The sequence below is a fragment of the Marmota flaviventris genome, chromosome 7, assembly GCF_047511675.1.
Source record: "Marmota flaviventris isolate mMarFla1 chromosome 7, mMarFla1.hap1, whole genome shotgun sequence".
NCBI classification, from domain to species: Eukaryota; Metazoa; Chordata; class Mammalia; order Rodentia; family Sciuridae; genus Marmota; species Marmota flaviventris.
This window is the reverse complement of record NC_092504.1, coordinates 87316431-87341233: the sequence shown is the minus strand read 5'-3', so window position 1 is coordinate 87341233 and position 24803 is coordinate 87316431. Positions and strand designations below refer to the sequence as shown.

The 24803-nt window shown below is 36.9% G+C and overlaps 1 protein-coding gene across 1 annotated transcript in view; it reads left to right on the top strand.

The window, feature by feature from the left end:
* Nucleotides 1–301: 301 nt before the first annotated feature.
* Nucleotides 302–24803, top strand: part of Enpep (glutamyl aminopeptidase) — an 82360-nt gene continuing 57858 nt past the window's right edge. Inside the window, exons 1-3 of the mRNA XM_027935472.2 lie at nt 302–1198; nt 12672–12813; nt 14838–14969. Coding sequence (XP_027791273.2) covers nt 543–1198; nt 12672–12813; nt 14838–14969 — 930 coding nt within the window. The 5' untranslated portion in view covers nt 302–542. The remainder of the gene's footprint in view (nt 1199–12671; nt 12814–14837; nt 14970–24803) is intronic.

The window sequence follows — 24803 nt, the reverse complement described above, 5'->3', positions numbered from 1 at the left end:
GTGAAATTCAAGAAGCCCTTCAATTAAGAGAGAGAATGTGAACACAACAGGAAGAAGACCTAGTGGCAAAGGTTGAGTTTTTCTCTCTAAGCACACCTCTTACCCAGAGGCTTTCTCTCTTGAAAGCTGCTGACAGAGCTTTGGGGGAAAAAAATATATCATTCTCCTTTGGCTGATAAGCCAGGTCCTGTTTTATGTTTAACTTGCTCCAGTGTGGGAGGGGTAGGGGTGGGGATGCGGTATTTATAAGGGGAACTGGGGCCATGTTCCTGTCATTCCCTGTCTGGGATTCAGCTCCTCTTCTCGAGTCCCCATCCCACCCCCCTCGTTTCCGCCCTCACCCTTGAGCTGAGCGGCTGGTGGGAACTTGAAGGGAGTGGAAAAGACGCAAGAAAGCAAGAAAGCCGGAGGAAGAGGTGTGGTGAAAGTGAAAACAGGCTGCCAAACCAGGGGACTCTCTCCAATTTAAGAAGGAAGTCAGCTGACGTTAGTTAAATTTAACATCCCTCTTATGTGTAACGTTTGACTTCGGAAACAAAAAAATGAACTTTGCAGAGGAAGAGGGCTCTAAGAGATACTGCATTCAAACCAAACATGTGGCTATTATCTGTGCGGTGGTGGTGGGTGTGGGGTTAATAGTAGGACTTTCCGTGGGCTTGACCCGATCGTGTGACTCCACCGACGGCACAGCTCCGGCGCCATCCCACCTTCCTCCCGGGACTAGCCCTTCAGCCCTTCCTCCCACGGCCAGACCTTCAGACGTCCCTCCCCAGGACCCCAGCGCCTGTCCTGCCAGTGAAGATGACAGTGGAGATTGGAAACATTTCAGACTGCCGGACACCGTCAACCCCGTACACTACGACCTGGAGGTGAAGCCCATGATGGAGCAGGACACGTACACCGGCAGAGTGACCATCTCCATCAACGTGAGCGCACCCACGCATTACCTGTGGCTGCACCTGCGGGACACCTGGATCACCCGGCTCCCCGAGCTCAAGAAGCCCTCGGGGGAGCAGGTGAAGCTCAGGAGGTGCTTCGAGTATAAAAAGCAAGAGTATGTGGTGGTGGAGGCCGAAGAAGAGCTGGCCCCCGTCGGTGACAAAGGTCCCTACCTCCTGACCATGGAGTTCGCTGGCTGGCTGAACGGCTCCCTGGTGGGGTTTTACAGAACCACCTACGTGGAGAACGGGCAAGTCAAGTAAATATTAAGTTTCGCTTTACTTCCCCTGAGCCCACAGATCTCCTTTCTAGTTCTTCTCTTTTTTCGCATTCTACGTTTTAATTATTTTATTGGTCTGATCTTTATCTGCCGTCGTCGTCGGTTTTAATTTTCCAGTTCTCCCTGTTAACTCTGAGAAGCAAAAATTCTTGCCCTGCCGTATTTTAAAAACCTATCATAAAATTTAATTGTAGTGAATGAAATGCCTGGAGGGGGAGAAAAGCAGTAACAGTGAGTCCTTCATTCAACCAGGAGGAATCATGATATACTGCATCCCATCCTTTATATTTACACAAACTACTTTCAGATTTTAAAGTTTAGGAGTTCAGTGAATTTCACTAGTGATATTCTTGGGCCATTGGGCAGTGATTTTATACTAAGCTTTTAAAGTGATGTTACACTACAACCTGATGCTATTCCCCATCCTTCATGTATCTAAGTGAGCAATCAGTAAATGTCAATGATTATTCTGTCCATTATATCAAAGAGAGACATTGAAAAACTGCATGAGATCCACAGAATTGTTTTTTATATCTTCATCTAGAAAGGAAGGAAAGAAGGATCATGTCTTTCTTGTGTCCTATGGCCAGAATTGTACTTTTATATTTATTTATTTATTTATTTATTTATTTATTTATTTTTGGTACCAGGGATTGAACCCAGAGGTACTTAACCACTGAGCCATTTCCCCAGCCCTTTTTATTTATTTTTTTTTTTTAATTTTGAGACAAGGTCTTGCTAAGTTGCTGAGGCTGGCTTTGAACTTGAGATCCTCTTGCCTTAGCCTCCCCAGAGGCTGGGATGTACACTACGTCTGTACGTGCACTACCGGCCGGGCTTCTCATTCTTAAATATTTACAGGAATTAGATTTTAAAGATTGTGTAATATCCTGTTGTATGAAGGAACAGAAACTTTCCCCTAATTCCCTGATGTTGGGTATTTGAGTTGCTTCTGGTACTTTATTATTTCAAAAAAGTTAGAAAAGGGCGTAGGTATACATATATTTTTATGTATATATCTGTTTATTTCCTTAGGTTAGGATATTATCCTAAAAATAAAAGTAGTAGTAGGCCAAAGGGTACAAATATGTCAAGAAACTTGTAATACTTAGTTTATTCATTAAATAAATAATACAAATTCATTACAGAGAACTTGTAAAACATAGAAAATTATAAGAAAAAAATAAACATTCCCCGTAAATCACCCAAGTATACCTAAGTAAATCACCCAAGTATAGCCATTGTTAGCCTTTAGCCAGATACTCTGAGTCTTTTTTCTGCACACAGATAAACATGATGTTATTGTATTGCATGGTGGTATTGTGTAACATGATTTTTCACTATATCATCAATACTTTAATATGTCATTTGTATTCATCCACAAATGGAATATTTGATAGGCCATTGGATAATACTAATGTAATTTTTCAACTTTTCTACTAAATGTGTGTAAGCTGCTCCTATTTAACACAATGAACAGTTAGTAAATTATATATAAACATTTTCTAATATTTCTATTAAAAATTCCTAGGAAATCTACCAAAATTATGTCCCAAATTACATTCGCCTCAGTGATATGTGAACAGGTCTTTTTCTATGAACCTCACCAACAATATGATGGTTTTTTAATTGTTTGCCAATTTCATAGAGGAAAAGGCTTAATATTCTGAAGAATATCCACTTTAAAGAGATTGTAAAACTTCATTAGTGTAAAGTAAAAAGAAGCCAAAACTTTTAAATCATTATCACTAAACTTTTTAAACTGCTTTTTAGTTTAAAAAGTTGTGAAGATAATAGAAATTTTATCTGAGGGAAGCCATCAAAATATTTATAGAATAAATAAGATAGAATTTCATATAAGAAAGGTTCAAAATATGGAACAAGTTTCCATTAATAAATTTCTGTCACATCATTTATAAGTTTAAAAAAGCATTTTATACTCAAATGTGATTTTCACTCTGGCTCTTTGTGTTATTTTTCTGTACCAGTTAATTTTACCAAAGTAGATATACTCGAGAGCTGCTCACTCTGAAACTCAGCTGACTTAGTTTTTGGTTGGCAAATCCTAGATGAGGAAGGACAGGGCTTGGCTAGATTCTCGAGGAGGCTTGGTCTCCTGAGTTTGCCTGTTTTCATTAGTAGCAGTTGCAGTTGAAACTCTCACATTACACAGATGCTGCCAGTTCCGTATTGCACACACAGCTCTGGAGGTATTCTGGCATCTACTCAATAATCTCATTTAGGCTAAATGGAATACTTTTTTGTTTTTCTTATGATGAAATATTTCAGGCACTTGAGAAAAGTGCATTTATGTTTTGTTTTGCTTGTTTTGTTTTTTTCAAGCCTGTGAGTAACATCTTGACAATGTAGTTAGTCCCTAGTGGTTCTCATCCCCTGAGTCCATATAAGGGTTGCCAAGGTAAGGTCACAGGGAAGCACCATTCTGTCATACTCTTCAGTGAGCTTTGTCTTATGTGATGTTCATACAATTTTAAATATTACCATACTGTTTCATTTTAAGTATGCAGTCAAAGTATATTTTATTTATTTATTCAATACATAAAAATTGGACATGTTTATGGTGTGTTTTTGATACATATATTCATTGTGTAATGTTCCCATAAGGGTGAGCAATCTGTCTCTTCAACCATTTATCATTTTATAGTGGTGAAAACATTCAAAATCCTTTCATCCAGCTTTTATGAACTGTATTATACATAATCTATAGTTACCATATTGGGCAATAGTGTCCTGGAACGTCTTGCTCCTGTATAACTGTAGCTTAGTACCATGACCAGCTTTTTTGCATCCCAGCTCTCTCAACTACCATCACAGCCTCTGGTAACTACCATTCTACCCTCAACGTCTAGGAGAAGTTTTTTAGATTCCACATATGAGTGAGATCCTCCTGAATTTGACTTTCTGTGCCTGTCACTTCACATAATGTCCTCAGTTTCAATCACGTTGCCTCAAATGACAGGATTTCATCCTTTTGCGGGTGAATAGTATTCTGTTATGTATGTATATCATGTTTTCTTTGCCATTCATCAGTTGATGGATACTCAGGTTGATTCCATGTTTTGGCTATTGTGACTAATGCTTCAATTAATGTAGAAGTACAGATATCCCTTTGACATATCAATTTCATTTTCAAATTCTATTTCCTGACCTTTCTACCTTAACATAAAATTTAATTCTGGGGTTGAGTATCAGTTTGGGATATCAATCTGTGACAGTCTCAATGCATTCTAAGCATGATTGCACTCAGTAGTAACCAAAATTACTTGAGTTCTGCAAACAGAACCAGGACCTGAATTTCACAAAGAGGAGATGAGACAACAATCCATGATTCTTTTTCTCAAGATTGAGAGGTGGAAAAAAATAAGTGGAGCCACTGTAGAATTCCTTAATAATAATAATAATATCCACATTATCTTAATAGTAACAGAGAGGCTGAGAAACGTTGCATCATTTTTCCTTTCTTACCCACCTCTTCCTACTCTCTAGACTGTTACTTAAGAGTCTAAGAAATACCACTTAACTGTAACCTTTGGAATGTTTTCCTCCCTACATTCTTCCCCTCCACTTGTACTCACTGTGTTATATAGGGTTTCCTGTTGTCTTCTTCCCAAAAAGTTTCCCTCTACTTAAATCTCCAAAGTATGTATTTTCTTCCCCCAAACGCTCAGCATTTCTTTCTCAGTATTTGAATTACCCTTGCACAGAATTTCCCAAGGTTTATTCTATAGCATTCTGGTTGTAAGGAATCTTAGTAGATATTGCCAGAAAAGAATCAAGGGAGGGATTCTGTGGCCAAATCAACCAAAGAAATAATATTGCATACATAATTTGGTTTGTTTTTTAATCGTGGGACTTTTTGGAAACTTTTATTTGATAATATCCGTTATGAATCTTTGACAGACTGCCATAGTACACAGTTCCCACACTGTGTGGAATCTCCAGTGGAGTTCCTGAGAAGAGACAGTGGTTCTCCTGTTTCCCACCTAGTACACAGCGAACGCTCAAATGTTATTGAATGACTACATGGGAACGTTTTCATTCAGGTCCCCATGTGACTGGTGTTCCCCTACATATGCCAAGACGTTGAAATTGAAATTGACAAAGCTGCAGCCCATTTCCCATTAATGAGTTCCACTTTCACTGGTGAAATTTTCTCACTTAGGGTGGAAAATTAGCCTTGGCTCCTTTTCTCCCCTTCTATGGAATGGAAGAGCAGTTTGTCAAATCTTTGTTTGACTTTGGAATGCAATCTTTATACTTTTGTGACTGAGAATCATTAGAATTGACAGTAAGTACAAGAAGAATTTAAAAGAGGAACAGGTCATTTCTAATTTGGGTTTTTCAAGGTGTCCTTCATAACATTGGGAGGATTTCAACTGAGTTTTGATAAATGGGATTTTAATAGGCAGAAGGAGATGAGAAGATAAAAGCAGGTGGATGCCAAGTCAGAAACTCATAACGGTGGTAAGAACATTAGTTTGTGGTCTCTCATTGGAAGAAGCTAGCTAGAGATAACTCTGGGAAACACGCAGGGAAGAAAAAGAAGGCTGGCTATGACAGAAACTGTGAAGGAGGAATTAACTGGTGACTCTTTGGATGTAGATGGAGAAGGAAAGAGATAAATCAACATCTAAGTATTTGGGAAGTACTGAAAAGAGATGAGCATCAATCAGATATTGGTTTTAGGATAGAGAGAAGAGGATACAATGGAGAAAGTAGAGGGAAGATAGTCAAGATTCCCAGATCAACTGACTGTGGAGAAGGGCTAATGTTATGGGTCTCAGATGCCCGAGGTATGTGATCTGAGTGATGGCTCTTGTCTTTAGTTGATATTGCAAATGGAAGAAAAAAGAACTGGTTTAGGAAGGAAAGCCAACTTCAGTGTTAGGCCTGCTGGAGACCTGTCAGACATCTGAGAAGATACGACTAGTGAGCACTTGAATAAATATATCTGAAGTTTGTAATGAGATTTAGGCTCCGAGTGGAAGCATCAGTGAGATGCTCACAGTCAAGTGTGTGGGGCAGGTGGTATATTCTCATGCACAGAGGTGTATACTCAAGCATGTGTAGTTTCGATCTTAAAATTTTCACTGTACTCAGCTTATTCTTATATTCTTAGACTGATGTCATGCTATCAGTCTGCCCATTATCAGTAAAGAATTAGACTTGGGGAGAGGTTTTGTTTACTTGTTTAAAGAGGTTTCATAATTTCCTTTTGGAAGTGAGGAAATAACAGAAAAAGATTTTTACTTGACCTTGAATATCCAAGGTCAAGCAATAAAAAAAACAAGCAATTGGAAATTAAATTATTAACTGGTTTATTCAGATCACCATAAAGCTACACTAAAGTCTGAAATCTATATGAGCCATCCTGCACTGACTGATGAGGTTTCCTACACAATTCTGGAACCCTTTACTTAGTCTGCATAGACATTTGGCATCAGAAGCCCTTTGCTTAAGGATTTCATCTGGATTTGGTAGTTATTTTGCTGGTTCAAGTTATTAACTTGCTGAACATAGCCTGAGAGTGTTCACTGGAAAAAGTGGGTTTTTTTCCTCATAAAAAGTGATTTATGAGATGATCAGGTAGTTTTTTTTTGGTTTGTTTTTTAAAGTTGATTCAGAGTGAATTAGGCTGTGACTTGGATCTATTCCTCAGCTTTCTCCAGAGTTACCTTGATCTAATGTGCTTTGAAAAGTCAGAAGGATGTTCTTCCTGTGGATGAATTAATAAGTTACAAGGAATTTCTTTTTAACATGCTAGGTCTAGCAATTGACTTAATGTGACACAGAGAGGCCCTTATGGAGAAGGGTTTCACAGCAGCACATTGGACTGGCATGATAGCTATTCAGGACATACCCAAGAGTCACTTCCAAATGTGTTGTGCTATTAGTCAGACTTTTCCATTAATTTGTAAAATAGTTCATTAGATTTTTAAAAGAAGAAATTTGAATCACTGAATCAAACCTCCCCAGAGAAGTTGTGATCTACAGTTGCTTTACATTGCTATCTCATATACCTTGCCTTCAAGTTTGCATAATATTTTTAAAAATTTAGTCATGTTTATTGAATTTGACTATATTAATAGAGGCTTTTAGGTTATTCAGTCATCCATGAGAAAAATAAGTGATTGCCATTTTAAAAAATGGTTTATCACCTATAGTATTTACACATAAAGTTATTTTGTTCTAATATATATTCTAGTCAAATGAATAAATTATAAATACTTTAGATTATGTAAAGTGCTATATCAGAAAGCATAGTTAGCTTTCTAGATTTATAGGAAATACAATGAGGCGTGTCCTAAACCTATCATGTAAATTTCAAGGGAGTTTCAAATATATTACTACCTATGATCTTCCCCCTCCTATGTCCCCCTAACCTTGTGAAGAGGCTAGACATGCTCTGGTGACTAGGTTTTACAGTTTGAGGACACTAAGAGTTGGAAGGTTTTGTGACTTGCTTAAGAATCACACTTAAGGGATCAAAGTAAGATTAGAATTTAAGAATTTTTAGTTTTAGAAGAGAGCTTTACCCTAAAATCACATGATCCTGCACTTTAACAAAGAAAAAAAAATACCCATTTTGTGGCCCTGCTGGTTGATGAATGTCACTTTGCCTGCTCTGATGTAAATCCAGGTCACTGTGAAGGAGTTGGACTTGTTGTGATTTGCTGGGAAGACCACCAAGACAAACCAAGCCAGATCTGCCCCAGGTCCATGTGCAAGCTCAGGAGTACTCTGATTTCAGAAGGCAGGTTTTGCCTATTATCAAGCAGAACCTCCTTTAAAGAGAGAACACTAAAGGACTGAGAAGCCTTCTCTCTCTTAGGTCCTTAGGAGTTTATCTAGCATCTACCCAAGGGCAAAATAGAGTATTTGGAAACCTGCACAATGGCTATTATTTGGAAAATGATCCACTCCCTCCTCACTTTCCCTGCCACATGAAGTCCCCCACCCTTTCCCAAATTAGTTAGCTCACTTATTGATTAAGCTGAAGCATTTTTACAGGGAGTGACTTTTCCTTTTCCTCTGCTTCTGGAAAAAAAAAATCAGATTCCAGAATTCAGAAGAAAAAAGCAACTGACTTATCATAGGGTTGGAGCTTGGTGGATCACTGTATACAACTTAACACTCTGGGAAAGTGTGCAAGTTTTTATTCTGATGCATTTGCACTCAATATGATCTATAAGATGTTAGGAACTTCAGTTTACCAAACTGTTAACACCACACAACTCATCAATAATTATTCTACTGCAGAATAAATAATTTAACTCAGATTCAGCAATCATTTACATCTTGTCCCTTTTCTTTTCTCTCTCTCTCCTTTCATCTCCCTCTTTTTCCTTCCCCACTTTCCCTCCTCTGTTCCCTCCCTCCCTTTCTCTCTGTCCACCTGCTCGCCCTTTGGAGAATACAGTGAGAGCTCTCTCCCTTTCTCTTTTAATATCTGTATATTTCTTAAGTACAGTGGCATCCTCTAACATTATCACAGTACAGTTATCAAAATCAGGAAATTTAACATTGATACAATACAATTATCTAATCCATGGTCCATAATCAAATTTCCACCCAGTTATGTTCCAATTGATTTTTTTTCTGGTCCAGAATGCAGCCTTGACTCATGCATTGCATTTAGCATCATGCCTGTTTGTACTCCTGGAAATCAGGACAGTCCCTTAGTCCTTCTTTATCTTTCTCAGTGTCAATATTTTTGAAGAGCATAGGCGTTGTTTGGAGAATATCACTTAATTTTAGATCGTCTGACTCTTAGGATTTAAAAATTCGAGTTAAACACATCAGGAATATCACTGTATTCCTTCAGGAAATCGCATCAGGAGACTGTTGATTGTACTATTATTTGTGATGCTACCTTTAATCACTTGCTCAAGATGGAATCCAACAGTGATGACTGCCATTCTGACTGGAGTCTGTTGTAAAGTGACAGTTCCTCCTTGATAAGAATTTTTCTGAAGATTCTTTGAAACTATGCAAATATCCCTCATCAAACTTTTACCCACTTGTTTGAACATCCACTGATGATTTTATTTTCTTCTCTTTCCATGTTTTTTTTTTTTTTTTTACTGGTGCATTATAGTTGTATATAATGGTGGAATTTGTTGTTACATATATGTACGTGCACACAACATGACAATATAATTTGGCCAATATCATTCCCCAGTATTCCCTGCATCCCCTCCCTCCCTGGGGTCACTTTCCTTTACTGATCTCCCTTTGATTTTCAAAACACCTTCCACAACATCACTTCTTTTTTTCCTTTTTCCTCTCCAGTTTCCACATATAAGAGAAACCATATAATCTTTGACCTTATGAGTTTGGCTTCTTTTACTTAACATAATGGTCTCAAGTTCCATCCATTTTCTTACAAATTACATAATCACATAATTTCATTTTTCTTTATGGCTGAATAAAACTCCATTGTGTACATTTACTTTATTCATTCATCCATTGATGAACACCTAGAATGGTTCTGTAGTTTGGGTCTTATGAATTGTGCTGTTGTAAACATGGACATGCACATGTCACTATAGTATGATGACTTTACTTCTTCAGGGTAAATACCAAGGAATACTATAGCTGTGTCATACTGTGGTTCCATGCCTAGTCTTTTGAAGAACTCCCATGCTGATTTCCATATGGTTGTACTATTTTTATGACCCCAAAATAGTATAAAAGTGTTCCTTTTTCTCTGCCTCCTTACCAGCATTTTATTATTATTTGTATTCTTGATGACTGCCATTCTGACTGGAGTGAGATGAAATTTACCACTGACGATTTTGTAAGACCCTTATTCCTACTAAAATTATGAGTTTGCAAACTAAGAAAGAGCTTTCCTTCCTCCCTAATTATTTATTTGTTTTGAAAATCAGAATAAGGATTCATGGATTCATGAATTCCCTTATTTATTTTGATGTTCCAATTCTCCCAAGTTTGTCCAGTGGTGCTCACGTCAAGCAGGCTCTTGTGTCCTTTCAACTTGTTCCCATGATTCTTTGAATATTTCCTGGCTTTTTGGCACAGTTAGATATTCCAAGATCATCTTGGAATTTTCCTGACCCAGCACCAGAATAAGCCATTTCTCCAAGGAGCCCTGGTTTCTTTCAGTAGAGAATGATATTTTAAAGTCATCTGGGAACTAATTGTGCTCATTACTTCAAGTCTGTCATTGTTTCCAGTCTTGCTCAGTAGATAAAGCAAGGACATATATGTGTCTGTATTTCTGTATCATCTGCCTTTTTTACTTGTATTTAAAATCATTGAAATCACAATGAAACATGTAATTACAATTCAGCCCCACAGAGTGCAGTTTAGTGTTCCCTTTACAAATATATAACTCCCTTACCCAACAGTGAGGAATCTACTAAGCTAAGGAAGCTAAGGAAGCCCTATCATAAAGATTATCTTAAAATTTTTTTTTCATTTGCCATGCTTAGGAAATGGAGAAGGATGTTTTCCAAATTGCTAACACATACCATTGCAAAAATACAAATGTACTTCATCGTGTTCAACATTTATTTACACTTATTTTAGATAAAATACATTGAAATGTACAAATCTAATGATTACGATTCAAGGAACTTTGACAAATATGCCCATCTTTGCTATCTATATCTCTATGATGAAAACAAAGTTGTCCAATCATCTGAAAAAGTCCCTTTTTTTCAGTTAACACTCTTCCGAAAGATAGCCAGTCTTCTGGTTTTATTTATTTTTAGTATAGATTAGTTTTCTTGGCCAAGTTTTTAACAAGAAATTTTTTTTAGATCCAGATAGCTTTTGGAAAAAATTCAAAAATATTATAATTTTACCTAGATGGATGTTGACCTATGGCATATTACTTTTTAGGTAAATTAGTGTATATAATAAATCCTTGAACCAAAATAAAAATGCAGAGGGTTCCCATGGCCTGTTCTCCTCATCTGACTGTGCTGAACTCTTCTTTTGCCCCAATTACCTGGTTCACTGGGTTTCAGCTGACCACCTCTCAGTTCCTCAACTGCACCAGGTTCTTTTTTTACTAGAAGGACTTGGCACTCACTGTTCACTGAGCTAGAACACATTTTCCTTATTCTTCACCTATCTGGTTTTTTTGTGATTATCCAGACCTCAGCACATCATCATTCATTCCAAGAGCTCCCCTTTGATTATTCTACCAGAAATTGCTCATCACTTTTCCTGGGTCACTGTCGGCCATCTCCCCTGGTTTATTTCTGTTTAACTCTCATTGCTCTTCTAAATTACTGAGTTGTTTGGGTATCTATCTTTTCATAAGATATCAGGGACCTTATCTATAAAGTCTTTGTTGTTTCCTCAGCACCTAGAATAATGTGTATGTGTATGTGTTTGTGTGTGTGTGTGTGTGTAGGGACAACACCTATTTGTGGGACAAATGAATGATTGATAACTTAAATTGGTACTCTTTATGATAGGCCTTCCTTAGCTTCTGAAAATCCTGAAGAACAAAATATTTTCCTTTTACAAATTATTAATGAATATAAATCAACATTGCTTTACTTTTCCTTTCTTTTATACTTTTTACTTTGTTTAGTTTTCCAATGAGCAAATACACAACACTGTTGCCTTATTTTAATATGTTTACAGGTATAAAATGTATATTTAATTGATTTTGAGCAGATTTTTCAGCAAAAAAATATTTTCATTTTGAAATTCTAGAAATATTAAACATTAACATTTTAGTGAACACAGGCAAATGCCTAGAGTCACAAGAGAATGTTGCTGTATCTTTTCAAAAGTGGGTTTTTAAAAATTAAAAAAAAAAATTGCTGGGGATTGAACTTATGGCCTTGCTCATGCTAAGCACCTGTCTACCACTGAGCTACATCCCTGGCCCTCATAGGTGGATTTGTTTTAAATCAGGCCAAAGTTTACTTTACCTGGGGAATTGCTCAGCACTGCCTCTGCATGAAAATGAAACTGGATTTCTGTCTGTGGTATAACATAAATAAGACAGAATGTGCCATTCGGATAGGACCTGGAGATGCTGGAAGATACTCCTCTGCTCTGTGACAGAATACAGCTGCTCACTACCTCTAGGACAGTTAGAAACAGGCCTTTGAGTTTAGCTTTGTGTTTATCTCTTTGTTGCTCAATGAGTTTGGGATAGAGAGAGTCATGATTCATAATTATATTTTATTTTGGCCCACTGAACAGATTTGTAAAATGTGTAAATATTCAAATAAAATACAGGAAATTGTTTGTCTCTGGATTTTCATGGATTTGCCAATCTAAAAATTCCAGGACAGACTTTGACAGTTATTTGATCATTTTCCTAGATGGAACCTTGTGTTAAGAAATTTAATAGTTATAATCATTTTTTTTGTATAGGAATAAGAGCATAGGGTCTGTCAAAAGAGGCAGCATGTATTCTGTCTATGTGTTTATTTCTAAGGAGCATAGCGGCCACTGACCATGAACCAACAGATGCCAGGAAATCCTTCCCATGTTTTGATGAGCCCAACAAAAAGGCGACTTACACCATATCCATCATCCACCCCAAAGACTATCAGGCACTTTCAAATATGCCCATGGAGGTGAGTATTTCTTAATGTTCTGTTTATGCAGATAGTCTGTGTGTATAATATCAGCTAAAATACCTGATTTGCCATGGAAGAGAAACCATTAAATTCTAGAACTAAATGTGCACTCATTGTAGGTTTAGAAGATTCAGAATACATTTTAACACTCGCTTTTGCTTTGAGTTCTAGTAATCATAGTCCAGTAAAGAAGTCACCTCCATGTTTCTGTGCAGGAGAGAAAACAGTAGACATCCATTGGCTGGGACTTTGCTCGACTCACAAAATCCCCTAATAATGATGAATTCATGACAAACTAATGGAATTACAGGCTTAGAAATATTTCTGGGCCTAAAATAAAACTCAGTAGTTTTATTTTCAGCTGAATATAAACCCAGTTTTTAAACACCGAAAAACTACTGTGAAAAATCTTTACTTAAATACTGGGTTGTAGAAGCCAACTCCAGCAAAGACCATGCCTGTAGATTTTTTTTGAGAACAGGAAATGTTTGTCAACTGTTGGATAAATAACAGGCTACACTAATTTCTGCCTGTGTAATCATTAATTAACATAAGACTCTTTCCTCTATAATTGGTAATGTAGTTAACTAGAATATCATTACCTCAAAGTTGAAGTTCAACATACTTTATACCTTTGACATGTCAAAGAGTAGGTCTCATCTTTAGGTATAATTATCATTTATTTAGTACCAGAAGGACACTGAGGCTGAAATTATACCTCTGATCTTTCTGATTCACTGCCTGAAATGTCATCACTGAAATTCTTCTCTTTTGATAATAAAATATCCCTTGAAAAGACAAACACAAAACAAAAACATTAGAGAGTTAAAATGTAAACTGTCGTCAGCCATCCATGCCTCCATGTGAACTAGCTTCTAAACTTGACTTCTTTTGGTATCAGGCACATGAGAAATTAAGTTTTGGTTGGAGAAGAGAGAGGAAAGAATAAAGTTAAAGTGTGACACATTGACCCAGAAGATGGGTTCAGGGTACAGCATCATCAGAATGTCTTGGCATGAATGAGGGAAGAGTATGGGAGGGGGAAAGCAAACTTACCAGTCTCTGCTCACAGTCTCCCCACATTACCTTTCATTTCACAGAGTTATATTTCTTGACCTTCTTCTAGATCCAGACAATAGAGCTGGAAAAGGGAAAATTTTCAGGTCATTAGGAGATCAACACTAATACTATTAGTCTTTCATCGTGGAGTAACTACCTTACTGGAACCCCAGCACTTTTATATAAGCACATACACGTAATGTCAATCATATATCAATTCTAGTTCAGCCTCCCTCATTTAATCTCTTTGTAAAGCTTCCCACTTAGATAGAAGCTATAAGAGGAAGTGGAAGCATTTAAACAATGGTACCAAGAATTGAGAAAGCATTCATTGTTGAAGTATTAGGATTCATGATTGACAGGGAGGACTGCAGAGCTGGTGTGGAAAAAAAAAAACCCAGACAGAGAAGGAGTATGTCAAGCACTGGAATCCTTCTCTCTGTCCATGGAAACCAAGGCACTGACTTTAGAGGCCATACCTTGGGTCTTCTATGTAGACAACTAGAAGTGGAGAAGAGAAGCCACCATTCATTTATTCTTGATAGAATGATTCCCCTCCTGCATGTACTCAAGTCAGCAAACATTTACTAAGTTCTTTCTCCCTGACAATATTAAACACTAGCCTATCCTTTATTAACAGATCAAAATACCCCCTAAAATATTATGGTGAGGATTGTTGTTTAGTGTAGAAAGATAAACTCTCATCCAATTGACATCATAGTCCAAATTCTGTTTTTCCTAGAGAAACCCAATATGGCATATAATTCAGTTACTCTTTCACAATACTTAAAATAATGTAAATTTTCCTTTAGTCTTTTCAACATCACCACAAAAATTTTTACTTCTGAGCTTTGGCAAGCTCCTGAGTAGAGAGAAGAGCTGGGGGGGTGGGGTCACCATTTGTTTGTCTTGGACATGATTGATCTCTTGATAAATGAAAAATTATCTTTTGTATTCTATAGATAACAGAGTCAGTGGATGACCAATGGATTCGAACAACTTTTCAGAAGTCTGTTCCCATGAGCACTTACCTGGTGTGCTTTGCTGTACATCAATTTGCCTCCATAACGAAAATGTCAGAAAGTGGAAAACCTGTGAGTTCCATTATATTTTAAATATTTACCACCTGTGAATTTGTAGTTAGTTTTCTACATTTTTGAATAGATATTGGTTTGTTTTCTGCAATAATAGGCCAGAAAACTCCATCAGACATCAGGGTCTGTGAACTTGAAAATATATCAAGCAATATAGAAAAATATAAGCCTAAAAGCCACAGACAGAAAGTAAACAAATAGGAGAGACACAGATATGTATGGCCTTGAATTATGTTAAGGGGAAAATTCACAATGAATCAAAATCTGGATCCCAAGTACACCAGCATAAATGTATTTAAATATCTGTGCATATTCAATTTAATAAAATGGCTCAGTGCCCCCTGGGTGAGGTCCCAGGAAGAGAGACTCCAGGGAGAGAGGAAGAGAAAAGAGAAAGCCAACTGTCCTTCCAGTAACCAAGCACTGAGAAGCTGGGGCCATTTCTACATGTGTGACTTAAAATAGGACAGCACCAAAGTGTCAAACGTACTTTTTAAAAGTGTGAGAAAACATAAGCAATCTTTTTTTTTTAATGAGGATATCTACTTTAATAATTTCCTTTTGAAAAATCAAATAATTTTACCCATTTTTTTCTCATTTTGGAGGCCCCCATTTGGCTTATGCTCTGAACACTTACTTCTTCTATAAAGCACGTTAACCCAATTTTGTGCCATCGGTTTTATACGTGTGCGTATGAACTTATGAAATATTTGCAGTATTATTTAAAAAGGGAGGACCACCACCCCATTATATGGATGGGAAACTAAAGCTTAATGAGTGCAAGTAATTTGTTCATGATTCAACTGATAAGTGTCAGAGACTCAAATTCCATTTTTTACCCCAAATACTGTATCCTGATGAGCCTTCTGAGATGTAATGTTCTAAAAATATCTTACCTTTTCACCAGTCATTGGAAGGGAAGAGATAGATCCTTTATTTCCTGTGAAATTAGCTCCTGGGGAAATTTAACTTTATCTTGGTATAGAAGGATGGACATTGACATATGCCAAACCTGGGTTTCCAGATGGCTACCTATACTCTATCCATATTTCAGTGAGTACGGAATGTCCAAAGGCCTTTCAGAGGGGCTACACATCATGACTCATTCATCTTTGTGTTTTCCTTGCCATATATGTTGCTTCGATGTGGCCTTCAATCATGGTGAAGGGGACTACCAGTGGCAAACAGATAATATTAGATATGGAAAAAAATGGCATCAGAAAGAGGAAGTTGTTTTTTCTAGGTTGAAATGAGTACAGTCAATGCATTCCTCTTGTTAAAGGCAGAGTTGAGTACATCCATCAAGCTCCCCCCCCCTTTCAATCTCATAGCAAACATGGAATTTTGTCTGAATGTGCTTTCCTCATACCCCACAATTCAATTGCATCATTGTTTTTTATGCGGTGCAGGTGTTTCTCACACCAATTTTTTTAAAATTACAATTACTTCTAGGCAAGTTTTTCTATTTTGGGTAGAAACACCAAGCCAAAGTAGAAAAGATTCCAGTAGGTTCTACTAATCATATAATTTCATAAATGAGAACAATGCAGCTGGGCACCATGGCACACACCTGTAATCCCAGCGACTCAGGAGGATCACCAGTTCAAAGCTCGCCTGGGTAAGAGCGAGGCACTAAGCAACTCAGTGAGACCCTATCTCTAAATAAACACAATAAAAGGGCTAGGGAATGGCTCGACGGTGGTTAAGCACCCCTGATTTCAATCTCCAGTACCAAATAATAATAATAATAATAATAATAATAATACAGCCAATCAGCAGATGATATTATTCTTGAAGTTCCTTTCTTTTCTTTTTTATTTATTTATTTTATTTTTTATTCTTATTTGTTATATATGACAATGGAAAATGTATTACAATTCATATTACATATATAGAGCACAACTTTTCATATCTCTGATTATGTACAAGTATATTCACACCATTCGTGTCTTCATATATGTACTTTGGATAATGATGACCATCACATTCCACCATCAGTTCTAACCCCCTGCCCCCTCCCTTCCCATGCCACCCTTTTGCCCTATCTAGAGTTTTTCTATTCCTCCCATGCTCTCCCTCTCTACCCCACTATGAAACATCTTGATGCTGGTTGTTTTAATGAATCATAATAACAGCCATTATTATCAGGTGGTTAGTATGTGCCCAATACTGTTAAAATACTTCATGAACTAGATTTCTTTTTAAAGTCATGTTTGTTGAGATATAATTTATATATGGTAAATTTATCCTGTTTAGTTTTATAGTTATATGAATTTTGATAACACAAATATAAAAAATGACAACATATATATGGATATATAGTACTGCTGTCAAGATACAGAATATGTTAGCTTGTGCTCCTTTATTTCTTTTTTTAAGCAAATAGAGAAATTAATTTTAATACATTTTCATTTAAACCAATGGATTACCAACATAATTTGCAAAGAAAATAATTGTTAGTAAGATAAGTAAAGTATTTCATGTTCATTTTCTTTGTTCCAGTAAGTCTTTGGAATCTAATGTGTATTTAACACATAGCACACCTCAATTCAGACTAGACACATTTCAAATCTCAGTAGCCTCATGTAACCAATGACTGCCATATTGGCTCCTTTCTTCATCTTTCACCTTTTGGTGAGACATATGCTGTAGGCTGCATGATAAGTCCTCTTGTTATGTGGTTTCTTGTTGAGTTCCATCAGAAAGGGACACCAAAGAGATGTACTTAAAATATACAAGAGTAGAGCAAGGAGTTTTATTCCTCCCTATAAGACTCTATTAGACTGTAAATTGTTTTCTACATGCTTTTGGTGGGAATAACTTCAGTTAAGTCACCTTCTCCTACAAGTTTTTCATAATGGCTCTCTCTTATTTCACCTCTCACCTTTCCAATTTTACAAAAGGAAAGGTGCTTCACAAAATTTGTTAGTTTCTCTCAACCTCTCCCTTACCTTTATAAATACCTTATTAAACAATTTTTACTCTGATTAAGCTTTTTCATGCTTGAATCTTGAATAATGATTTTTAATTATAAGAGAGTAAAATATACCTCATCTCATATCACAGGGAATGTATATTCACATACCAAATTAATTATATGTTAAAATATAATGTATAAAATGCTAAAACTTTTAAAGAACATATTTGTGTAACTTTGTGAAGAGAAATGGAAAACAAAATAATATGAAATAAACAAAAGCTTAAAAATTAGATGATATTATAGTTATTAAGAGACATGAATCATATTACAGCTCATTTTTAAAATTTTTTATATTTAGCTTGACTTGGTTTCTCCTTTGGTTGGCTTTTCCCTTATTGTAGTTCTTCCCTTTGCAGATTTTCATTGTTGTTTTTTATTTCCTCCTCATGGAATATTTTGCCAAGAATGTTCTGTAGTGCAGACTTTCTTGCTGTAAATTCTTTTAGCTTTTGTTTATCATGGAAGATTTTTATTTCATCATTAAATTTGAAGTTTAATTTTGCTGGATATAAGATTGTTGGTTGGCATCCATTTTCTTTCATAGCTTGGTATATGTTGTTCCAGGCTCTCCTGGCTTTGAGAGTCTGGGTTGAAAAATCTGCTGAGATACAAATTGGTCTTCCCTTATAGGTAATCTGATTTTTCTCTCTTACAGGCTTTAAAATTCTATCCTTATTCTGTAGGCTAGGCGTTTTCATTATAATGTGTCTTGCCGCAGTCCGGCTACAGCAAAATAACCGGGGGGTGACAAACAACTTGTGTACATTGATACAGCAGGAGTGGGAGCCGTTTATTGTAGGACAGGAGGGGTATATATACATTCCATACAGCTTATCTTAATTAACATAAACTAGATACAGCAGTCAACCAATAAGGAATCTCCACACTTAATGGCTTGCTGGTGTTATTTCACAAAACACTCCCTCTGGCAAAATGCCAGGCGCCATCCTGACTTGTTTACAGACTCTAACAGTGTCTTGGTGTAGAACTGTTGTAATTTTGTACATTTGGTGTCCTGTAGGCCTCTTGTATTTGATTTTCCAGTTCATTCTTCATGCTTGGGAAATTTTCTGCTATTATTTCATTGAAGAGATTGTGCATTCCTTTGGTTTGAATCTTGGAAACTTCCTCTATCCCAATCAATCTTAAATTTGGTCTTTTAATGGTATCTCATAATTCTTGGATATTTTGTTCATGTTTTCTTACTATCTTCACTGTGAGGTCAACTTTATTTTCAAAATTGTATGTTTTGTCTTCATTGTCTAAGTTCCTGACTTCCAAGTGATCTAGTCTGTTGGTGATGCTATAAATTATGGAGTTTTTTAAATTAGCTTATTGTTTCTTTCATTTTGAGGATTTCTGTTTTTTTTTTTTTTTTTCAGTATCTCTATCTCTTTCTTTAAGTAATCTCCTGCAACTTGAATTTGTTCTCTTATCTCTTTGTTGGAGTGATCAACTTTTGCCTGCATCTACTCACTTAGGTCGTTCTTCAATTCCCAAATCATTTTAGTTATGTATATTCTGAACTCCTTCTCTGACATTTCACCTACTGCACTATCTATGGATTCTATTGTTGTAGTGTCTTGGTTTGTTTGGGGCACTTTCCTCCCTTGTTTTTTCATGATGTCTATGAGTCTTCCTCACTTGAGTATAGATTTGAGGTACTACAGCTTCTGCCCTATTGTCTTATAGTATGCCTATAGGTTACCAATACCTCACTTTTAAGGGAGAGATCAATATTACAGCACTCAAGGTACCCAACGAGCAGCCATATATTGGTTAGCTTCTATTTTTACATTACAGTTTTGTCACTATAATTAGAAATGATGGGTTTGGTTATCTTCTACCTTATAGTCAATAGGTTTGCATAACGGTTTACAGTTTCTAATGATAGAAGGGGGCCTGGGTGGTTGGCTGAGATGTTTATGAGGTAGAATGTTAGAATATGGAGATATTAAATTGTATGACTAGTGAGAGGGTAATCATAAAAAGGTGGCTGTTAGTAGGAGGAACAAGAGAGAGGCAACCCCATGCAAAACTCCCTGTTACCTCAGCAACAGGATAATTATTAGCACCCCTAGTAGAGATACCTTTGGTGCAGCCAGGCCCACAGGGATCTTGGTGATATCTTACCAGGTCCTTATTGTTGTCCCTTGATACAAGCGGTGATGTCCCTCCCAGTGGTGGTGGCAGCCGCAAGCCTATATGTACCCTGATGTTGGGCTGTGGAGCCACGCTTTGCTGAATAATGAACCCCAGTGCAGGGCGGCTCACCACATATCTCTGTGTCTCCGGGTGCGGGACAGGACTTTCCTCCCGATCTCTGGGCCGCGGTGTCTTGAAGTTATTTTCTAATAATGTCGTTGAGCTTGAATTTCCAATATCACTCTGACCAAGGATGTTTCCTTGTAAGGTAGCTCTACTAGTTGAGTGAGTCATTGAATCTGTACCATTCAGCTAGCTGGGTTCTAAGGATGGATTTTACACAAAGATTTAGAGTGAATAATTGGAAAATAGAATTTGGTGAAAGATCCCCGAAAGTCCTGTAAGTAGTAAATCTTTCTTAAATGGTTCTATGATAAGTGAGAGCATAGCATTCTGTCGTAAATCAGTGAAGCTTTTCATCGTTTGGAAGAGGAACAATGCTAATATTGTCATGATATATTACTTTCTCATCATTAATTTAACAAGAGAGTAATAGAAGCCAAACTTCCTTTTGAAACTTCCCAGATGCTCTGAGTCAGAATTCCAAGAAAATTAAAATGTAAAACTGAAGCCGCTAGGTACCCCTTTCTCTTTCTTCCACCACATCTACCCACCTCTTTTCTCAGGGCTGGGGGTCAAACCCAGGGCCTCATGAACGCTAGGCAGATGCTCTCACTGAAAGCACATTTCCAGCCCTCTACCCCTTCCAATCAAAGACAAGCAACCAGAATGTTCTCTCCTGCAAAAATCTGTGGGACTGTGCCCTTCAACAGTTGAACAAAAGTTCAAGGGAGAAGTTTGAAGCCTCCAGTGTGAATGTTAGTGCTTCAGAGTAAATTCCTCTTCCTTGGCATCCGGAGGTTCTCCCCTGGCTCCCTACCCACTCACTCTAAACTAAAATCTAATAGTTGACATCACAGAACAAAATGCTCTCAGTATGATTTCCTACTTCAGAGAGAATTACAGGAAAATCAACCTACTTAAATCTACTGAAATGTAACATCAGAGGAAACCCACACCAGGTGCATGGTCCTACATTTTTAGAGCTGAACAGACAGCCTAAGACACACAGTATATGAAAACAAGCAACAGGAAAGAGAAAGTCTGAGACAAATAGAAACATAGTGGGAGTGAATTGCAATAATTGGAGAAACAAGAGAGATTTTTTTTAAAGCCATAACAATTAAGTATTCATACACCTGTAACCTTTAATTAGTAAGTTCAAAGATTCAAGAAGATGTGCTCATTTTAAAATAAATACAAAAAGTGATGTGGAAACAATCAGAAATAGTAATTAGAGTTTAAAAACATGATTTCCAAAACATGACCTTTGTCCCACCCCCACCCCTACCAGGTGATCAATTCATTCCAACATCAGAGCCTAATAAGCCCATAATTTCATTCTGCCCACTTTTTTGTATTTCTATTGACTCCATACAGGTATTCATATTGTTGCAAGTCCTGATAGGTCTGGTGGGGTTCCGATTTTTATAACTTACCAATCATTTCTGAGTTCTAGGAGCAGAGGGGATCCATCAAAGCATTAATTTTTACTGCATCATCTTGACCTGAGGTCATTACTTTTTCTGTTAAAAAAAATAAGTTTAAAAAGTTAAGTTGTAGCTAGATAGTTGTTGCACACACCATTTTTATTTTATTTGGTACCAGGGATTGAACCCAGGGGTGCTTAACCATTGAGCCACATCCCCACTCTTATCAGAAGATGATCAATAGACAAGAACAATAAAGACAGGGCACAACTGACCTGCAGTGCTCCCAGCTAGAACCCTGCAGGCCTGGCTTCTGTCCCCGGTGATGGCAGCAGTAGAGGCTTGCAAAATGGATTCTTTCATGTGGTCTTTCCAAGTTTAAGGACCTCATCTCAGACCTCAACACAACCTTCCAGAGTCTTGCTCCACCAGCCTTTCTTCCTCTCCCTGACCCAGGTAAATTTCATCTAGTCTTTTAAGACAGTAGAATCTCAATGTCTCTCCATTCTCTCTCCAATCTATGATTACAGCAAAAACTCTGGTTTATTTTTTTTTTCTGGCTTTCAGTTTTTATTGCTAAAAACTTTTCCAAACAAGGTTCTTGCAAATCAAAAGGTTTCGCTTCAAAATTTATAGTGTGAGCACCAAGAACCTACTTTGGATGTCCAAAAAGTAAGTTTTGCTTTTCCGCCCTCCATTCTGTGGCAGTGCCATTGGCAATGTGGGTACCCTGTGAGATCACTCACATATAAGGAAGTGCAGACAAGAAAATCACAAAGGCCAATAATTCAGTGTGTTATCTTTAGTGATATTAACACTGTTTATGGACATATTTTTAGAATCATTATGTGTCAATTGCTGTGTTTGCATTATCTTATTTAATCCTTGTAATATTTCTATGACACTATTATCATTATTATCTCTATTTTGTAGCCAGGAGAGTTAGATTTCAATCTGATGAGTAGTGAGAAAGTATGATGTAGAAAAATGAACCTTGTTTTGAATTCTAATGTCAGTGTGCTTTGGACTTCATTTTCTCCATGCATACAATGAGGAAGTTTACTTTTATTTATTATCTGTTCATTTATTTGGTACCAAGGATTGAACCCAGGGGTGCTTAAACACTGAGCCACATCTCCAGGCCTTTATTTTTTATTTTGAAACAGGATTTCACTAAGTTGCTTAGGACCTTGCTAAGTTGCTGAGGCTAGCTTTAAACTTGCAATCCTCCTGCCTCAGCCTCCCAAGCCAGAGGGATTACAGGCGTGCACCACCAAACCTGTTAGGAAGTGTATTTTTTTTAAGAGAGGGAAAGAGAGAGAGAGAGAGAGAGAGAGAAAATTTTTTAATATTCATTTTTCAGTTTTCGGTGGACACAACATCTTTATTTTATGTGGTGCTGAGGATCGAACCCAGCGCCCCGCGCATGCCAGGCGAGCGCATTACCGCTTGGGCCACATCCCCAGCCCAGGAAGTGTATTTTTAAATCTCCTTCAAACCCTGAAAATTTAAATAGAGGTTTACAATCCTTATCTAAACCCTTACAACCAGTTGTGTGTTGGAATTCCTAAGTTTTTGGATTTGTGTAAAATGATATGTTCAAATACTGTCACTGCAGTGGCATCTGGGGTAGCATCTTATAAGCACACAGTGATGTTTCTGCCTGTATTTTAATAGCAGGAAAAAAAATAAAGATCGTTAAAAAAAAAAATCCTAGGAAAAGACAATAGAATGAATTGTACAACACTTTTCTATGTTCATATATGAATACACACCACGGTACCTCCACATCCTGTTCAGCCATGGAAATGAGATATTATACTCCATGTATGTATGATGTCAAAATACATTCTATTGTCATGTAGAACTAAAAGGAACAAATAAAATTTTTTTTAAAACTCCATATTAATTTGTTTAAAGACAACAAAAGCTTTTGATTTTCAGAGCTCTGTGTTTTAAGGTCATGGCTAAGGAATTGTGAACCTGAGAAAGGACTGAGGGAAGTGAGCATGGATGATATAAAACATTATGTTCCATTATCATTAACAGGACCAGATTCATAGAACTGATGAAAGAAACATTGCATGGGAAATGCTTTTCACAGTACCTAAAACAATTTAGGTGCTAAATAAGACTAGCAAGAAATCATAATAGTTCCATTGTTAAGCTTTGTACTTGATTTTGGTGGCAGAGACATAAAAAATCATCACTGACTGTAAAGATGGCACGTGGTCTTATTACATTGTTCTAAGAAAAGTTGACCTCAAGGGACACATAAAGGGAGTGACAATGATCAACCAGGAATCAATCAGGACTCACGTCCCATCTCTGAAACTACTGGACACATTTGAATGAAACGGATAATATTAAAAACTCTAAAAGCCTACTTTATAATAAGTTCCAATAGGTTAAAGGAAAAGCACAACAATAATTGTAAAGCCAGTGCATGGTGCCTCCCCAAAAAACAATCAACTGAATCTAGACTTTAGAAAGCCCAGACTTTCACCACTGATATTTGTGCAATGGATTCAGTATTTTGAGATATGACTAATAGTTTCTGGTGGAGGTATATCCAGGTAGTATAATTTGCTTAGAAAGCTTACTCTTTTTTAAAAATTAAATATGCGCATAAAAGTTAGGTCCTTAAAGCCTTATAAATCTTACATTTATGTGTGAAGTTTACAAACCTTATGTTCATATTTATATATAAAGGTTGCAAACTTTATATTTAACCTTTAATAAAGACCTTGAATAATAAAGGCATGGCTAGTCATACACTTTTTTCAAAATATGTATATTTTTTAAGTTGTAGATAGATACTCTACCTTTATTTTATTTATTTATATTTTTGTGGTGCTGAGGATGGAGCCCAGGGCCTCACACTTACTAGACAAGCACTCTACCACTGAGCTACAACCCCAGCTCTAGTCATTCACTTTTGAAAATGTCATCTCGGTAAAGCAAATATGTGGATTAGAAAGAGGGAAATTATTATTGAAAAGTGATGACGATTCAGAGGTTATTTACTGCACTTTGTCCTGCACAGAATGCTGAGACTTAGCAGATGATAGAGAGTTAACACCTTTACCAAGGGCCAGAGAAAGGAGAGAGGGATGTGAATGGAGTTTATGTTGAAGACAAGGTCAGAGAGCAGGAAAA